Source organism: Pan paniscus, chromosome 6, assembly GCF_029289425.2.
Source record: "Pan paniscus chromosome 6, NHGRI_mPanPan1-v2.0_pri, whole genome shotgun sequence".
Classification (NCBI taxonomy): Eukaryota; Metazoa; Chordata; class Mammalia; order Primates; family Hominidae; genus Pan; species Pan paniscus.
This window is the reverse complement of record NC_073255.2, coordinates 78854470-78871361: the sequence shown is the minus strand read 5'-3', so window position 1 is coordinate 78871361 and position 16892 is coordinate 78854470. Positions and strand designations below refer to the sequence as shown.

At 37.6% G+C, this 16892-nt stretch overlaps 1 protein-coding gene across 3 annotated transcripts; it reads left to right on the top strand.

Moving 5' to 3' along the window:
• Positions 1 to 1796: 1796 nt before the first annotated feature.
• LOC129398280 (zinc finger protein 479) lies at positions 1797 to 16678 on the top strand. Of its 3 annotated transcripts, XM_055115260.2 has the most exons (4): positions 1797 to 2009; positions 7623 to 7749; positions 8228 to 8323; positions 13198 to 16678. In XM_055115260.2, exons 1-4 carry the CDS (start codon positions 2007 to 2009, stop codon positions 14508 to 14510), a joined length of 1539 nt encoding a protein of 512 aa, XP_054971235.2. In that variant the 5' UTR covers positions 1797 to 2006; the 3' UTR covers positions 14511 to 16678. The 3 variants fall into 3 exon arrangements, with proteins under 3 accessions (XP_054971235.2, XP_057158718.1, XP_063462332.1); XM_057302735.1 differs by lacking the exon at positions 8228 to 8323 and having other exon boundaries at positions 13198 to 14728; XM_063606262.1 differs by lacking the exon at positions 13198 to 16678 and having other exon boundaries at positions 8228 to 8331.
• The last annotated feature ends 214 nt before the right edge of the window (positions 16679 to 16892 follow it).

Below are 16892 nucleotides of genomic sequence, written 5' to 3'. Positions count from 1 at the left end.
CCACCTTGGTTTTGGTGGATTTTTGTGGCTTCTTTACTGCAAACTGTTTTATCAGCAAGGTCTTTGTAAAATGGATCTTGTGCCAATCTTCTATTTATCCTGTGACTTAGAAAGCCGGGCCTCATGGAAATGCAGTCCTGTAGGTCTCAGCCCCATTTTACCCAGCACCTATTCCAGATGCAGTTTCTCTGCTTCAGACGCCTCTGACATAGCTACAGGGCGCTGGAATGTGGCTAGTGTGAACTGCAATGTGCTAGAAAGGTAAAATACAAGAGTACATTCAGAGATTTAGCTTCAAAAATGTATATGCTTTATTAACCATTACATAGTAATCACATATTAAAATAATAATATTTTGGATATATTGGGCTGATTAAGTTGTTGCAATCAATTCCACCTGTTATTCCACCTGTTTCTTTCTTTTTTATTTTGAGACAGAGTTTCTCTGTCACCAGGCTGGGGTGCTGTGGTGTGATCTCAGCTCACTGCAACCTCTGCCTCTTGGGTTCAAGCGATTCTCCTGTCTCAGCCTCCCTAGTAGCTGGCATCACAAATGCCTGTCACCACGCCCAGCTAATTTTTCTACTTTTGGTAGAGCAGGGGTTTCATCATGTAAGCCAGGCTGGTCTCGAACTCCTGACTTCAGGTGGTTCCCCACCTCGGCCTCTCAAAGTGCTGGGATTACAGGCGTGAGCCACTGCGCCCGGCCCCACTTTTTTTTTTATTATTTTTAACATTTGGCTACTAGAAAATTAAAAATTTACATGTGGCTCATATTTTACTGCAGAGGATTGCCTCCCTTCTGAAATCTCAGGCTGTCCGCATGTATTAGTCCGTTTTCACACTGCTACAGACAAATAGCTCAAACTGCGTAATTTTTTTTTTAAAGTAAATTGAATCATAGTCCTACATGGCTGCAGAATCCTTGGGAAACTTGAATTCATGACCATGACAGAAGGTGAAGGGAAAGCAAGGCACATCTTACATGGTGGAAAAAGAGAGAGAACCGGGGAGGACGTGCCACATTTTTAAACCGTCAGGTGTCTTGAGAGCTCCCTTACTACTACCAGAACAGCATGAGGATAATCCACACCAATGATCCAATCACCTCCTGCCCGGTCCCTGCCCTGACAAATGGGAATTACAATTTTTCTTTTCTTTCAGAGGAAGTCTCTCTGTGTCACCCAGGCTGCAGTGCAATGGCGCCATCTCGGCTCACTGCAACCTCCACCCCCTGGGTTCAAGCAATTCTCCTGCCTCAGTCTCCCGAGTAGCCGGGACTAACAGGCACGCTGCCACGCCTGGCTAATTTTTGTATTTTTAGTATTGACGGGGTTTCACCGTATTTGCCAGGCCTGTCTCGAACTCCTGAACCAGTGACCTGCCCGCCTCGGCCTCCGAAAGTGCTGGGATTATAGGTGTGAGCCACCGCACATGGACGGGAATTACAATTTGAGATTAGATTTGGGTGGAGCCAGAAAGTCACACCATATCACTGCAAAGGATCCGCAGCAAGGAAGGGCATAAAATCCTAAATTTTAAAATAATTGTCATTATTTCAATTTATGAATAAATATTATATATCATTTATAAATGCGTATGACATTATACACAAGGTTAAATGCAAATATCCTCTGAAGTTGGCCTGGCTCAGATCAAGGAAGAAGCCCTGCCTGTGAAGGCTGCAGCCTAGGCTGTTATTTTTGCTTCCCTCAGCCCAGTGTCTGATCAAATATTCCCTCACTCAGGGCATGAAGGGTGGGGCCTGAAACCTTATCCAATCAGGAGTTGTGGTCTAGAAACTGTCCAATCAGGCATGCAGCTGGAAAGAACAGGCTACTTCCGTAATTTTGCGGGTCTTTCGTGTTTTCTGCGTCCAGAGCTGCAGTTCTTCTCTTCACTGCTCTGTGTCCTCTGCTCCTAGAGGCCAAGCCTATGTGTCCTTGTGTCCTGCAGGTATCTGCAGATTTGTGGCTAAAAGACCGGGACCCCCTGGAAGCCGGGAAATGGTGAGTGCTGGGTCTGCCATCGTGAGAGAGGGGTGGGGGCTGGTTGGAACCGGCAGAAAGTGGCTGTAGCAGGTCCCAGACTTTCTCGCAGTCAGCTCCAGAGCCTGACGACCCAAATCGTCTTTGGCCCAGCTCGGCTCTCGTCCTCTCCAGCCGCAAGATGGTGCCTGGGCCAGCGCCTGGGACCCTGGGATTTCTGTCTTTTTCCTCTGCAGTGGCTTTACCCTGGACTGGAGGCCTCTCTGGTTTGCTCTGCACTCCCAGCGCCTCATCTCACCCAGATTGTACAGGGATGGGAAAGTCATCAGGGGAGAATCCTGACTCAGGGTGCAAGATTCATGAGTGGAAAGAGCTGTGGTCCTGGGGTCCTTAGTTCCTAATTTTTCCTTTTAGAGATGTATGGGAGTCACTCTAAAAATGAGAATCTGATCAAAGTGTGATTCAAGAATCATAGAGCGCCCAGCTATGGTTTGTGGGTTGTGATCCACGGGAGAGACTTGAAGAAAAGTCTGTTATAAGTTTCATGACGAAGCAAACCAGATTCAATAATTGGTTTGGTACAGTTATGTAGTTTATTTGTGAGATCCAGGTAAAAATTTCTTGGTTATGTCATCAGAGGTTAATTGGCAGGCTGTGGTTGCCTAGGCCTGAATATTTCCTTCAAGATAGTAATTTCCAAGAAATGCTTTTTTTTTTTTTTTTTTTTTTTTTTTTTGGGAGGGAGTCTCGCTCTGTCCTCCAGGCTGGAGTGCAGTGGTGCGATCTCACCTCATTACAACCTCCGCCTCCCAGGTTCAAGTAATTGTCCTGCCTTAGCCTCCCGAGTGGCTGGAATTACAGGTGTGTGCCACCAGGCCCAACTAATTTTTGTATTTGTAGTAGAGACGGGATTTCACCATGTTGGCCAGGTTGGTCTCCAACTTTTGGCCTCAGGTGATCTGCCTGCCTCAGCCTCCCAGTGGGCTGGGGTTACAGGTGTGAGCCACCGCACCCAGCCGATTTTTTTTTTTTTTTTTTTTTACCTTTTATTTTAGGTTCAGGGGTACATGTGCAGGTTTGTTGTATAGGTAAAATCATATCATGAAGTTTTTGTGCACAGATTATTTTATCACTCAGGTACTAAGCATAGTACCCAACAGATTTGTTTTCTGATTTTCTTCATCCTCTGATCCTCTACCCTGAACTGAGCCTCAGTGTCTGTTGTTCTCTTATTTGTGTCCACGTGTTCTCATTATTTTGCTCCCACTTATAAGTGACAACATACAGTTTTTATTTTCTGTTCCTGCACTAGTTTTCTAAAAATAACGGTCTCTAGTTCCATCGACGTTGCTGCAAAGGACATGATGTTGTTCTTTCTTATAGTTGCATCCTATTTCATGGTGTTTACATACCACATTTTCTTTATCCAGTCTACCATTGAAGACATACAGGATTATTTCTTGTTTTTGCTATTGTGAATCGTGCTGTAATAAACATATGCGTGCATGTGTGTTCATGGCAGAAAAACTTACATTCACTGGGTATATTCCCAATTGCGGGATTGGGAATGGTAATTCTGTTTTCAGGTTTTTGAAAAAATGCCAAGCTGCTTTTCTCAATGGTTAAATAAATTTATACTTTCACCAGCAGCATATAAGCATTCAATTTCTCCATAACCTCACAAGCATCTGTTTTTGTTTTTGTTTTTACTTTTTATTCTAATTGTTTGTATTTGAATTATTTCTTTTTTTCCCATTAGTCTAGTGTTTTATCTATCTTATTATGTTTACATAGAATCAACTTCTGGTTCCTTTGAATTTTTTTTTTTAAGACAGAGTTTCACTCTTACACGCAGGCTGGAGTGCAGTGGTGCGGTCTCAGCTCACTGCAACCTCTGCCTTCCAGTTTCAAGCAATTCTCCTGCCTCAGCCTCCCGAGTAGCTGGGATTACAGGCATGTGCCACCACGGCCAGCTAATTTTTGTGTTTTTAGTAGAGATGGGCTTTCACCATGTTGGCTAGGTTGGTCTCAAACTCCTGAACTCGTGATCTTCCCGCCCTGGCCTCCCAAAGTGCTGGGATTACAGGAGCGAGCCACAGCACATGCGTGGCCCATTGAACTTTTTATAGTTATTTATGTCTCAAACTTCTTCATTTCGGCTCTGATTTTGGTTATTTCTTGACTTTTGTGAGCTCTGAAGTTGGTTTGCTCTTACTTTTGAAATTCTTTTAATTGTAACATTAGATTTTTAAATTGAGATCTTTCTAACTTTTTGATGTGGATGTTCAGTGATATGCATTTTATTCTTAACACTGCCTTAGCTCTAACCCTGAGATTCTGGTATGTTGTATTTCGGTTGTAATTAGTTTCAAAAATTTTATTTCTGCCTTAATTTCATTATTTCCAAAATAGCCATTTGGAAGCTGATTATTCCATTTTTATGTAATTGCATCCTTTCACATGTTTTTTTTGTATTGAATTATTCTATACATTTTCTTTTTAAAATTAATGAGAAAGATAAGAAGAAATAAAAATGCTGTGCTCTTAATCTAAATGCTAAAAATTATTCAGCACTTAGTACCAACTCCCAAGGTGCTATGAAAATTAAATCACAAAATGTGTTATTCCCAGCGCAGTGTTCTGTGACATGCTCCTGAGCACACAGTACCTGCTTAATAAACGTTTTATTAGTACATGTGTACAGGTTTCCCAGGTGCAGATTCACTCAGACATTGCTGTCTTCTGTTGTCCCTGTAAACTTAAAAAAGCCAACAAAAATATAGCATTTCAGGGTGGAAATTGGTTGTTTTTATTTGTAGCAGAAGTATTAGTATTGTGACAAATGTGGTGGGTGTAAGGGACTCTGCTGTGCCTGCTTTCTCTTGCTAATGCTAATAATGTGTCTGGGAAAGCACAATCAGCATTTACAGGGGACTTGTTGAAAAAGCCCATTCCTGGACCCTTTTGGATCCTGCAGAATCACGTTGCATAGAGCGGGGCCAAGATTACCAAGTGATTTATAAACTTGAGGGGTTCAAGATACATTCAGGAGAGTTTAGTTCAACCTTTGCATCAAAGGAAGGCTGCACTGCCTGCCCTGTTTCAGTTTGGTAGGAAGAGGTCAGTGCGGTTCATGTTCCCATTACTCTAAAGAAAATTGCTGGTTTCTGATAGGGGAGGGCAGGGACAAAGAAACTTATATTTTAATAGCTGTGGAGAAGCTCATTGTTCTCTCATTGCTCTTAAATCTTTTCAGTTATAAACAACAAAAATGGGTGAATGTTTTCTGCAAGTCTCGGTCTTCCGCCCGTGGGTGTGTGTGGTGGTAGCAGGTGAATAGGTTGCACTTTAAAGTCATATTCTCAAGATGCAGGTTTGATATGTCCAGAGCATCTTATCTGAAAATACATTTCAGAGAAAGAGGAGGAAAAGAAACAAATCACTTTTTCTCAGGTGAGCATGTCTCAGATCAAGCGCAGTGTCCACTCTGCCTTTTGGAATGCCTTGTGTTCAGAACTTGCAAATTTTTACTTCTCTACTTGTGCTGTTGATCCCTAATGAATCTGTTTCAACTATTTTTTGTGATTTTTATGATAGTCAAGGGGTTCTGAAAAAAATATTTGTTTTCTCTATGCCATAGCATTCTATACATTTCTCTTCATCTTGGATTCTTGTATATCATGCAGAATTCTTACCACAAATTTATGACCTACGATATATAAAATGTTCCCATTGTAGCTGTTGAACATTAGAAGGTGTGGATACTCAAGATTTCTATTGGGGAAACACCGTTGTCTTTGGAGATTAGTGAAAAGTGAAACATGTTATATTGAGGTTTCATCTGTGTGCTCTATTAGTTCCATGCAGAACAGCGTTTAGAAAATGCTCATTTAAACAGGGTGGCATTTATTACACAGAAAGTTCTGAAAAAACTGTTAGGAGATACTTGCTTTCCAGGGTGCTAAGGAAAGACTCCTTAAAATTACTAATAAAAATTACAGAACAGGGAAGTTATCTGCACCTTCAACTTTGCATGAAACTGATGTTTCTTTATGATTAAATTTAGGCCAGGTGCAATGGCTTTGGCTTGTAATGCCAGCACATTGGGAGGCCGAGGCAGGCGGATCACGTGAGGTCAGGAGTTCAAGGCCAGCCTGACCAACATGGTGGAACACCATCTCTACTAAAAAAAATATACAAAAATTAGCCAGGCATGGTGCATGCACCTGTAATCCCAGCTACTTGGGAGGTTGAGGCAGGAGAATTGCTTGAACTCAGGAAGTTGAGGTTGCAGTGAGATGAGATGGCACCACTGCACTCCAGCCTGGGTGACACAGCGAGACTCTGTCTCAAAAAAAAAAAAAATATATATATATAATAAAATTATATATATATATATAATATATATATATAATAAAATTATATATATATATAATATATATATAATGTAGATTATAATTTACTTTTCTGAGAGGAGAGAAATGCCACAGCAGTGATGCTGTGTTGTGTGTGCATCAGCACATAATAAAAATGTGTCCTAATAAAGTTGATAACAATTTTATTCACTTGGTTCAAGATCTCTATGACATTTTTTTCCACTCTAGAGTTAATTCTTATTCTCTTAATTATTAAGGACACTTAGGAGATTTACTAGCTGAAGTGCATAAACCGTTGCATTTAATCTGGAAGCTGTCCTTTCCTTTTAGATGACTTTTGCTTATATTTGTCTTTTAAAAATGAAGGCTCTTATCTTTATTTACAGGTGAGAGAAACTGGGAAAAACCCAAACTCTGCCATTTACTGGATATTTGACAAAATATTCTTACTAGGCTAGAAACATTGGTGAGCTTGCTAAAAATTCAGAAATTCAGACTTCCTCCGAAATCTCCTGAAACAAAATCTCACAAGATCTTTAGTTATTGCACATAGTAAGACTTGAGAGGTATCTTCCAATTCATCATGACTCTTCTATCTGAGAAATATACACAACTTATTCTATATGATGTAAATATAGCACTCAAAAATAGACATGTCCGGCCAGGCGCAGTGGCTCATGCCTACCATTCCAGCACTTTGGGAGGCTGAGGTGGGTGGATCACCTGAGGTGAGGAGTGCAAGACCTGCCAGGTCCACATGGAGAAACCCCGCCTCTACTAAAAATACAAAAATTAGCCAGTCATGGTGGCTCATGCTTGTAGTCCCAGCTACTCAGGAGGCTGAGGCAGGAGAATCGATTGAACCCGATAGGTGGAGGTTGCACCGAGCCAAGGTCATACCACTGCACTCCAGCCTGGGCAACAGAGTGAGACTCGGTCTCAAAAAAAAGAAGAAAAGAAAAACAGAAAAGAAAAAGACATGTCCATGTTGATGCCCTTAATTTTATAATGTATCATCCAGAAAAGTATCAAATCTACAGTGGTATTGTGGATCTTATGCTATCCTCTTTTCTCAGAGTTAGAGAATACTTCAGTGTTAAAAATTATCTTATTGAATAATTTTAGTCACTCTTGTAAGTGAGAACCACTTCTTTTTACTCTCTTTTTTAACTTGAGTCAAATAAAAATCTCTGCCTATGGCCATGTGGTAAGTGCTTGTGTGTTCATGTGTGGTTTTGTTTGTTTGTTTGTTTTCCAGGGACCGTTGACATTCAGAGACATAGCTATAGAATTCTCTCTGGAGGAATGGCAATGCCTGGATTGTGCTCAGCGGAATTTATATAGAGATGTGATGTTAGAGAACTACAGAAACCTGGTCTCCCTGGGTGAGGATAACTTCAATACATAATTCCTAATATATTGCTTTTCTCTTTTCTAAGATGTTTTTGGTAATTTCTGCTTTGCATGAATGAATTTCAGATCTCCAATTTTAAGAAAATCTTGGGGATTCATTGCTGTAGAACAAATTCTTCAAGATGTTTTATCTTGACCAGAACTTTTGCCTTTCCTGAGCTTATGTATCTTTTGCTCTAGGTTAGTGGGAATTCCAAAAACGCCATGGCATAAAAGATCATTGCCCACACATTAGAATTCAGTTGCTGCCACCAATTTTTGATTCAGTAGTACTGAGTAGTGAAATTAAGGACCTACAAATTTAAAATATTTTCTGAATATTTAGAAAGTTCTATTATGAATCAATATTAATTTTCTAGAATTTTCTATTATATCCTCTAAGCATAATACTAATTTGGTAATTAAAGAATTCAGCATGATCTATGTTACTTTTTTTCCTTAATAAAACAGGTATTGCTGTCTCTAAGCCAGACTTGATCACCTGTCTGGAGCAAAATAAAGAGTCCCAGAATATAAAGAGAAATGAGATGGTAGCCAAACACCCAGGTAGGTGAGAGCGAATGAAGCAGATGAGACAGATGAGAGGTACACAAATCAAGGAGGCAGCCAGACCTTAAAATGTGGTCTGGGGAGCTGTGCTTTGATGAAAAGAGTTTCTGAGAAGCTCAAGTCATTTTTTTCTTTTACTCTCACATAGGGACACCTCCTGCCTCATGCTGTTAAAGTCTCTAAGGATTCCACTTCTGCTTCAATAATCTTTCTTCAAGTTCGCAGTGTGAGCCGAAGTTTTCTTTAAAGGTTATCAGGGACTGCGCAAACTGACTGCTTTGCCATTGCTTTTGGGAACACACTAATATCTGCATATTTTTGAAAAACTCTAAACCATTAAAATTTTTTTTTTGCATCATGTCTAAAATGTATGAGAATAGTAGTTTCTCTTTCATTGGTGGTCATCCATTTTTCTGCACATGCCATTCTGTTTTTATTACTATAGCCTTGAAATATATTTTAAAGTTTTTACAAATTTTTTACAAATTTTTTAATTTTTTATATGTATTTATTTATTTAGAGGCTTGGTTATCCCCCCACTTGCTGTGGGGGGATATGCAAGCAGGGTACCTTTTATGCCTTCATTTTACTGTGTTGCGTATTTTAGATATAGACTCATAAATGGTATTGCTGTATTATATGATAATTTCATTTTAGATTATTTAAAGAACACTTATGATGTTTTTATGATGGCTGTATCTTTTTTCTCATAAAAAACAACTTACATAGGTTTCAATTTCTTTACATCATCAACAGTTGGTGTTTTAAAAAAATTTATAGTGGCCATCCTAATTGATGTAAGGTGATTTTGTTTTGTATTGTGATTATGTTTTGCATTTTTCTATAAATTATTAATTTTGTGCAACCTTTCAAATGCTTCTTCCCATTTGTATATCTTTTTTATTAAAATTTAGTTTAATCATTTTTCCATTTCTTTCTTTTTTGAGATGGAGTTTCACTCTTGTTTCCCAGGCAACAAGAGCAATGGCGCGATTTCAGCTCACAGCAACCTCTGCCTCCTGGATTCAAATGATTCTCCTGCCTCAGCCTCCTGAGTAGCTGGGATCAGGGATGTGCCACCACACCCAGCTAATTTTGTATTTATAGTAGGGATGGGTTTCGCCATGTTGGTCAGGCTGGTCTCGAATTCCTGACCTCAGGTGATCTGCCCACCTCAGCCTCCCAAAGTTCTGGGATCACACGTGTGAGCCACCGCACCTGGCTCATTTGTCCATTTCCAAATCAAGTAATTCAATTATTGTTGTCTAGTTCTAGGAGTAGTTTATGTATTCTCAATATTAAGTCTTATCACATGTGATTTTCAAATATTGTCACCGATTTCTTGGGAGACACTGTCACTCTATTAAATGTTTTATTTGATTGCAGAAATTTTGAAGTTTAGCCCAATTAAATTTTTCTGTTCTCCTCTTTGTTGCACATGCATTTGATGGCATATCTAAGAAAATGTGCCAAGACCAATGTCATGTCTTTGCACTATACTTTTTTTCTAAGAGTTTCATTAGGTTTTTCTTAGTCTGAGTACTTTGTTTAAAATATTTTTTGTATGTGATGCAATTAAACCATTCAACTTCATTTTTTCAATGTAGATGTCCAGTTTTCAACATTATCTGTTGAAGGGATTATATTTTCTCCATTGTCTGCTCATGGCAACCTTGAGGCAGATTATTTGGTCATACACGGAAGAGTTCATTGCTGCGCTTTCTATTTTGTTCTATCATGTCTTTATCTGTCTTTTTGTGAATACCACATAGTTATTGTTATTGCAGCTTTTTATTATGTTTTGCAATTATGAAGTATAGTGACTGTGTTTTTCATGTGTGTTTCTCTAGATTTGGTTCATAATAAAATTTAAAAATTTTAAACAATATTTTAGGAATAAATATACTTTTGGAATTTTGATACAGATTATATTAAATTTGTTCACCACTGTGGGTTATATTGACATCTTAACAAATTAAGTCATCACTTAAATATGTTGGCCCTTGAGAAAAAATATTAAATTAATTTAAATTATTTGACCCTGTGCAAGAATACAGTGAAGAGTGTGTTTATTTCCATGTATTTTTGATTTGCCAGTATTACTTTTTTTCTTTTTAGTTTTATTCAGTTTGGGTTAGAAAACATACTGTATGATTTTGCTCTTCTTATTTTTTTTTTGACTCAGAGTTTCTCACTCTGTTTCCCAAACTGTAGTGCAGTAGCACAATCTTGGCTCACTGCAGCCTCAACCTCTTGAACTCAAGTAATCCTTTCACCTTGGCCTACTGAGCGGCTGGCATTAGAGGCATACCCCACAATGCTCAGCTAATTTTGAATTATTTGTAGAGACAGGGTCTCACTGTGTTCCCAAGGCTAGTATCAAACTTCTTGCCCCAAGTAATTCTTCCACCTTGGCCTCCCAAACTGCTGGGATTACACCTGTGAGCCACTGCAGCTGGCTGATCTTTTGAAATTTACCAAGACTTATGTGTTCTAACAGAATGCAGCAGGTGCAAATAAGAATATTGTGTATCCACTTGCTTTTGACTGGAGAGTTCTGTACATGTCTGTTTAGCCTATTTGGTTTGTGATATGGTGTCGATGCCCTCCAAATGGCGTGTTGAAATGTAATCTCCACTGTTGGATGTGGGGCCTAATGAGAGCTGTTTGCATCATGGAGACAAATCCCTCATGAATGACTTGGCACAATCATAGAGTTCTCACGCTATTAATTCACATGAGAGCTGGTTGCTTAAAGGAACCTGGCTCCTCCACCTCACACTCACGTCGTCTTTCACCATGTGACATGTTTGGTTCTTCTTTGCCCTCCACTATAATTGTAAGCTTCCTCATATCCTCACCAGAAGCAGATGCTGGCATATACTTCTTGTACAGTCTACTGAACTGTGAATCAAAAAATCTTTTTCTTTATGAATTACCCAGTCTGAGGTTATTTTCTATAGCAATGCAAAATAAATTCATACACAATATAATATTCTTCAGGTTTTCAGTTTTTTTAATTGATCTTTTATTTAAATTTTTTATTTATTATTGAAAAGGAGGTCTTAATGTTTATAATTTTGTGTTGCTATTTTATTTCTTGCTTCATTTCTGTCAATATTTGCTTTATATGTTTTGAAGCCCTGATGTTATATATGCATATACATATAGATAGACATAATAATTATAGATTCCTAGTAAATGGACTCATTTTACCATTATATAATATCAATCTTTGTCTCATGCTAGTAATTGACTCATTTGCTTTCGTGTGTCTATAAAGATTTTTTCTTTGTGCTACATTGGAGATTCTGTAAAACATCTTAAATGTTACAACAGTATATTTTAAACTGGTAAAAAAAAAATGACTTCAGTTGCATAGAAAAATTTGTCCTCATTATATCTACCCTATACTTCTTATTGATGTTGCTAATTATATCTTTTTATGTTTTATGATTTTTATGCTTATATTTTTCAAATTTTAAAGAATAACTAAAAGTATTTTCTGCACCATCACAATAATGCCACAGAATTTTGCTTTTTGTATATGCATATGTTTTTCGGAAAGTTATGTATTTTCATATGATTACATATATTTTTCATCATGTTGTTTTAAGTGGAAAGACCTCTTTTCAGCATTTTATTTAGGGCACATACAATGATTATGTGCTTTTCCAGCATTTATTCATTCTGGAAGAGTTTTATTTTTCTTTATGTTGTAGTACATTTTTCTGGTTTTATTATTCTCACCATGAAAATTTTTTTCAGCCTTTGACCATTTTACACAGTTCTTTTCTGACCTGCAAGGTTTCTGTTTACAAATTCACTGGTTGTCTCAGAGGACTATGCTTATAAATAATACTTCACTTTTATCTTGCAGCTCCCAAGATTATCTTCTGGTTTGTGACTTTTGAAACTTTGCTTAAATTTGTGTTGCGGATCTTTTTCTGTATATCCTAGTTTGTTTGTTTAGCTTCTTCATTTTATACGTACTTTTTTCTTACTTTTAAATTTTTTCAGTTATTCTTTTTTAACTCCACCTTGTTTATTTTTATTATTGCAAGTTTTGTTGGTATTCTTATTTTTCTTATTTTATTTAGGTGTCTGGTTTTCCATTTTTCTCATTGAGCATAATATGGATTATCTTAAATTTTAAAAATCAAGATCTACATCTTTATTTTTATAGTTGCTTTTTCAAAATTTTTGATTTTTTTGATTGCACCATGTTGTCCTCATGTTTTATATACATTGTAATCTTTGTTGGAGATTTAGACACTAACATAAAACTACCTTTCATGATCTTTATAATGCAGCTCCTTCCTGTCATAGCATGACACCAATTTTCTTTGGTAGAGATTCTGGGATTCTCACAAACATGTTCTCAGGATGTGTTTTGTCTGCAATTTGTATTTATTTTTCAATTAAAAGACTTCTTCATATTTCTTCTTAGTGGTCAGTAACTACGTTCTACACCTATCTTCTACCCATCATACTGCAGTCTTTCTGCGGTTGTAACATTCACTTTTGAGCTCAGAAGACTTAAAGCTGTTATTAAAGGCACTATGTTCTTCTACTGGGCATGAGGAAGGGCTGTGTTGGGTAAATGTAGCAGACCTTTCTTTTCTCTCTGCATGGCTCTGGACATCGTGCTCACATGGTGCACACACTTACTTTATTTATAAATTTCCAACAAAGGTATTTTGATCACTATGATTTTGTTACATTTATACATCTATGAAGGAATTATGGCCTGTGGTATTTTGATATGGCATTTTGCTAATGTACCTTGTGTAATTTTATATATTTCATGTGTAGAATATATTTATATGAGTCCAGAAAGTGGAGTAACTTGTGCTTTTTGTGTCTTTCAGTTACGCGTTCCCATTTCATCCAAGACCTTCATCCAGAGCAGGGCATCAAAGATTCACTCCAAAAAGTAATACCGAGAACATATGGAAAATGTGGACATGAGAAATTACAATTTAAAAAATGCTGTAAAAGTGTGGGTGAATGTGAGGTGCACAAAGGAGGTTATAGTGAAGTTAACCAATGTTTGTCAACTACCCAAAACAAAATATTTCAGACTCATAAATATGTCAAAGTCTTTGGTAAATTTTCAAATTCCAATAGAGATAAAACAAGATATACTGGAAAGAAACATTTCAAATGTAACAAATATGGCAAATCATTTTGCATGCTTTCACACCTAAATCAACATCAGGTAATTCATACTAGGGAGAAGTCCTACAAATGCAAAGAATGTGGCAAATCCTTTAACTGCTCCTCAAACCATACTACACATAAAATAATTCATACTGGAGAGAAACCATATAGATGTGAGGAATGTGGCAAAGCCTTTAGCTGGTCTGCAAACCTTACTAGACATAAGAGAACTCATACTGGAGAGAGACCCTACACATGTGAAGAATGTGGCCAAGCCTTTAGGCGCTCCTCAGCACTTACTAACCACAAGAGAATTCATACTGGAGAGAGACCCTACAAATGTGAAGAATGTGGCAAAGCCTTTAGCGTATCCTCAACCCTCACTGACCACAAGAGAATTCATACTGGAGAGAAACCCTGCAGGTGTGAGGAATGTGGCAAAGCCTTTAGCTGGTCCTCAAACCTTACTAGACATAAGAGAATTCATACTAGAGAGAAACCCTATGCCTGTGAAGAATGTGGCCAAGCCTTTAGCTTATCCTCGAACCTTACTAGACATAAGAGAATTCATACTGGAGAGAAACCCTACACATGTGAAGAATGTGGCCAAGACTTTAGGCGCTCCTCAGCACTTACTATCCACAAGAGAATTCATACTGGAGAGAGACCCTACAAATGTGAAGAGTGTGGCAAAGTCTTTAGCTTATCCTCAACCCTCACAGACCACAAGAGAATTCATTCTGGAGAGAGACCCTACAAATGTGAAGAATGTGGCAAAGCCTTTAGCTTATCCTCAACCCTCACTGACCACAAGAGAATTCACACTGGAGAGAGACCCTACACATGTGAAGAATGTGGCAAAGCCTTTAATTGCTCCTCAACCCTTATGCAACATAAGAGAATTCATACTGGAGAGAAACCCTACAAATGTGAAGAATGTGACCAAGCTTTTAAGTGGCATTCAAGTCTTGCTAAACATAAGATAATTCACACTGGAGAGAAACCCTACAAATGTGAATAATGTGGCAAAGTCCACCCTCAGGCCTTATAATGCATAAAATAATTTACACTGGAAAAAAACACTACAAATGTAGAGAATGTGGCCAAGCCTTTAACCAGTTCCAAACCTTAATTGAACGTAAGAGAATTCATATTGGACAGAAATTTTATAAATGTAAAAAAATGTAACAAAGCCTTTAACCAACCCTCAAACCTTAATAAACCTAAGAGAATTTATTTAAAAAAATTTTTTTTGAGTTGGAGTCTCCCTGTGTCACCCAGGCTGGAGTGCAGTGGCATGATCGCAGCTCACCGTAACCTCTGCCTTCCAGGTTCAAGCGATTCTCCTGCCTCAGCCTCCTGAGTAGCTGGGATTACAGGCGTGTGCCACCACACTGGCTGATTTGTGTATTTTTAGTAGAGATAGAGTTTCACCATGTTGGCCAGGCTGGTCTTGAACTCCTGACCTCAGGTGATCCACCTTTGTCAGCCTCCCAAAGCCTAAGAGAACTTACATTACAGAGACCCTAGAAACATAAAAAAGTGACAAAACCTTTAAGCACATCTCAGGCCTTACATAATATCTGATCATTCATTCTAGAGAGAAACTCTACAAAAGCAAAGAATGTGGTAAAGCTGTTAACTAGTCTTGAACCCTTATTATACATAAGAGAATTAATACTGAAGAGAAACCCTGCAATAAGCAATATGATAATGTCTTTCAAAAGTCCTCAAACCTGAATAAATGTAAGATAATTGATATTGGAGAGAAACCCTGCAATTGTAGAAAAAAATGTGGCAAACCCTTTAACTGGTTCTCCATGCTTACTCACTAAAAAATTTTATACTGGAGAGAAACTCTGCTTACATAAAAATGTGACAGAGCATTTAAGCACACCTCAAACTTTTCTAAAAAAGAGAAATCATTCTGGTGAGAGACTCTAGAAATGTGTTAAATGTGGCAAGGACTTTAAATGGTAGTCACACGTTATGGTAGGTAAGATAGTTTATACTGAAGAAGACTCCTACAAATATGAAGAATGTGGCAAAACTTTTAACAAATTCTCACACCTTATGGTACAGGAAAGCATTTATACTAGAGAAAAATTGTACAAATACAAAGAATGTTAAAAACCATTAATATCAGGTCACATCTTACTCAATATCAGAAAGTTTATACTTAATAAAGGGATTATAGGTCAGGTGTGTTGGCTCATGCCTATAATTCCAGCACTTTGGGAGGCCAAGGTCGGTGGATCATGAGGTCATGAGTTCAAGACCAGCCTGGCCAACATGGTGAAACTCCATCTCTACTAAAAATAGAAAAACTAGCTGGGTGTGGTGGCGTGCACCTGTAATCCCAGCTACTCGGCAGGCAGAGGTAGGAGAATTGCTTGAACCGGGGAGGCAGAGGTTGCAGTGAGCTGAGATAGAGCCACTACACTACAGCCTGGGTGACAGAGCAAGACTCCGTCTCAAAAAAAAATTATAAATGTGATTACTGTAAAAAGACCTTTTGGAAAATATAGGCCTTTAAAGTAAAGACCAGTTATTCTGAAGACAAACATACAAACTTAAAGAGGATTGCTGTACTTTTACTTCCATTACAGATTTTATTGTACACATTTTATATTAAAGGAAAAATTTGAAGATCTGAGAAGATGCTCAAACTTTGTTGAACATTAGAGAATTTATATTGGAGAGAAAGTCTAAACATGTAATGAATGTGAAAAACATTTGTTCAAAACCTACAGCTTAGAAAACACCAGTTTGTACTAAATATTTTTGCAGAACCAGTAAATGGGGAAAACATATTAAATCAAAAATTAAGTCTGTATAAACATCTGAGGGGTCACAGTAGAAAGAATGAAGGCACTGAAACTTCATACATTACACTAAATCAGAGGGTTGAGTGTAAAAGAGATCCAAAGCTAACACCATATACATGTTAAAGAAGTAGTTTTTTTCGAGATTCATAATTACCTTCGAGGTATGCTTCTTTCTTCTATAAAAAAATAGTTTCTGAAAAGCAAATAATAATGTAACTCAAGTCTCAGATTCCGTCATGTTGACTCTTCCCATTGTTTGTGAAAGTATTTGATCAGTTGTTTCATCAGAGATAGGAGAGATTGTTTTTTATCAATTGTACGTTTATGTAATAAAATGCAATAAATTTAAAAATTTTTTAAAGATTATGTGTCAACTTAATTTTTTCATTAAACAAAGTTGTTTTTAATGTGTTAAAACTATTGTGCTTTGAATGAAGTGTTAATTTGTCATCAGATTTAATGGGTCCCATTTTACTTAAGGTTCTAAGTATAAGATGGTAACAATGTACTATTTGTTAATGTAGGGGAATGACATCTCTAGTAATCTCTTTTTTGCCAGTGTTGTTTGTTTGTTT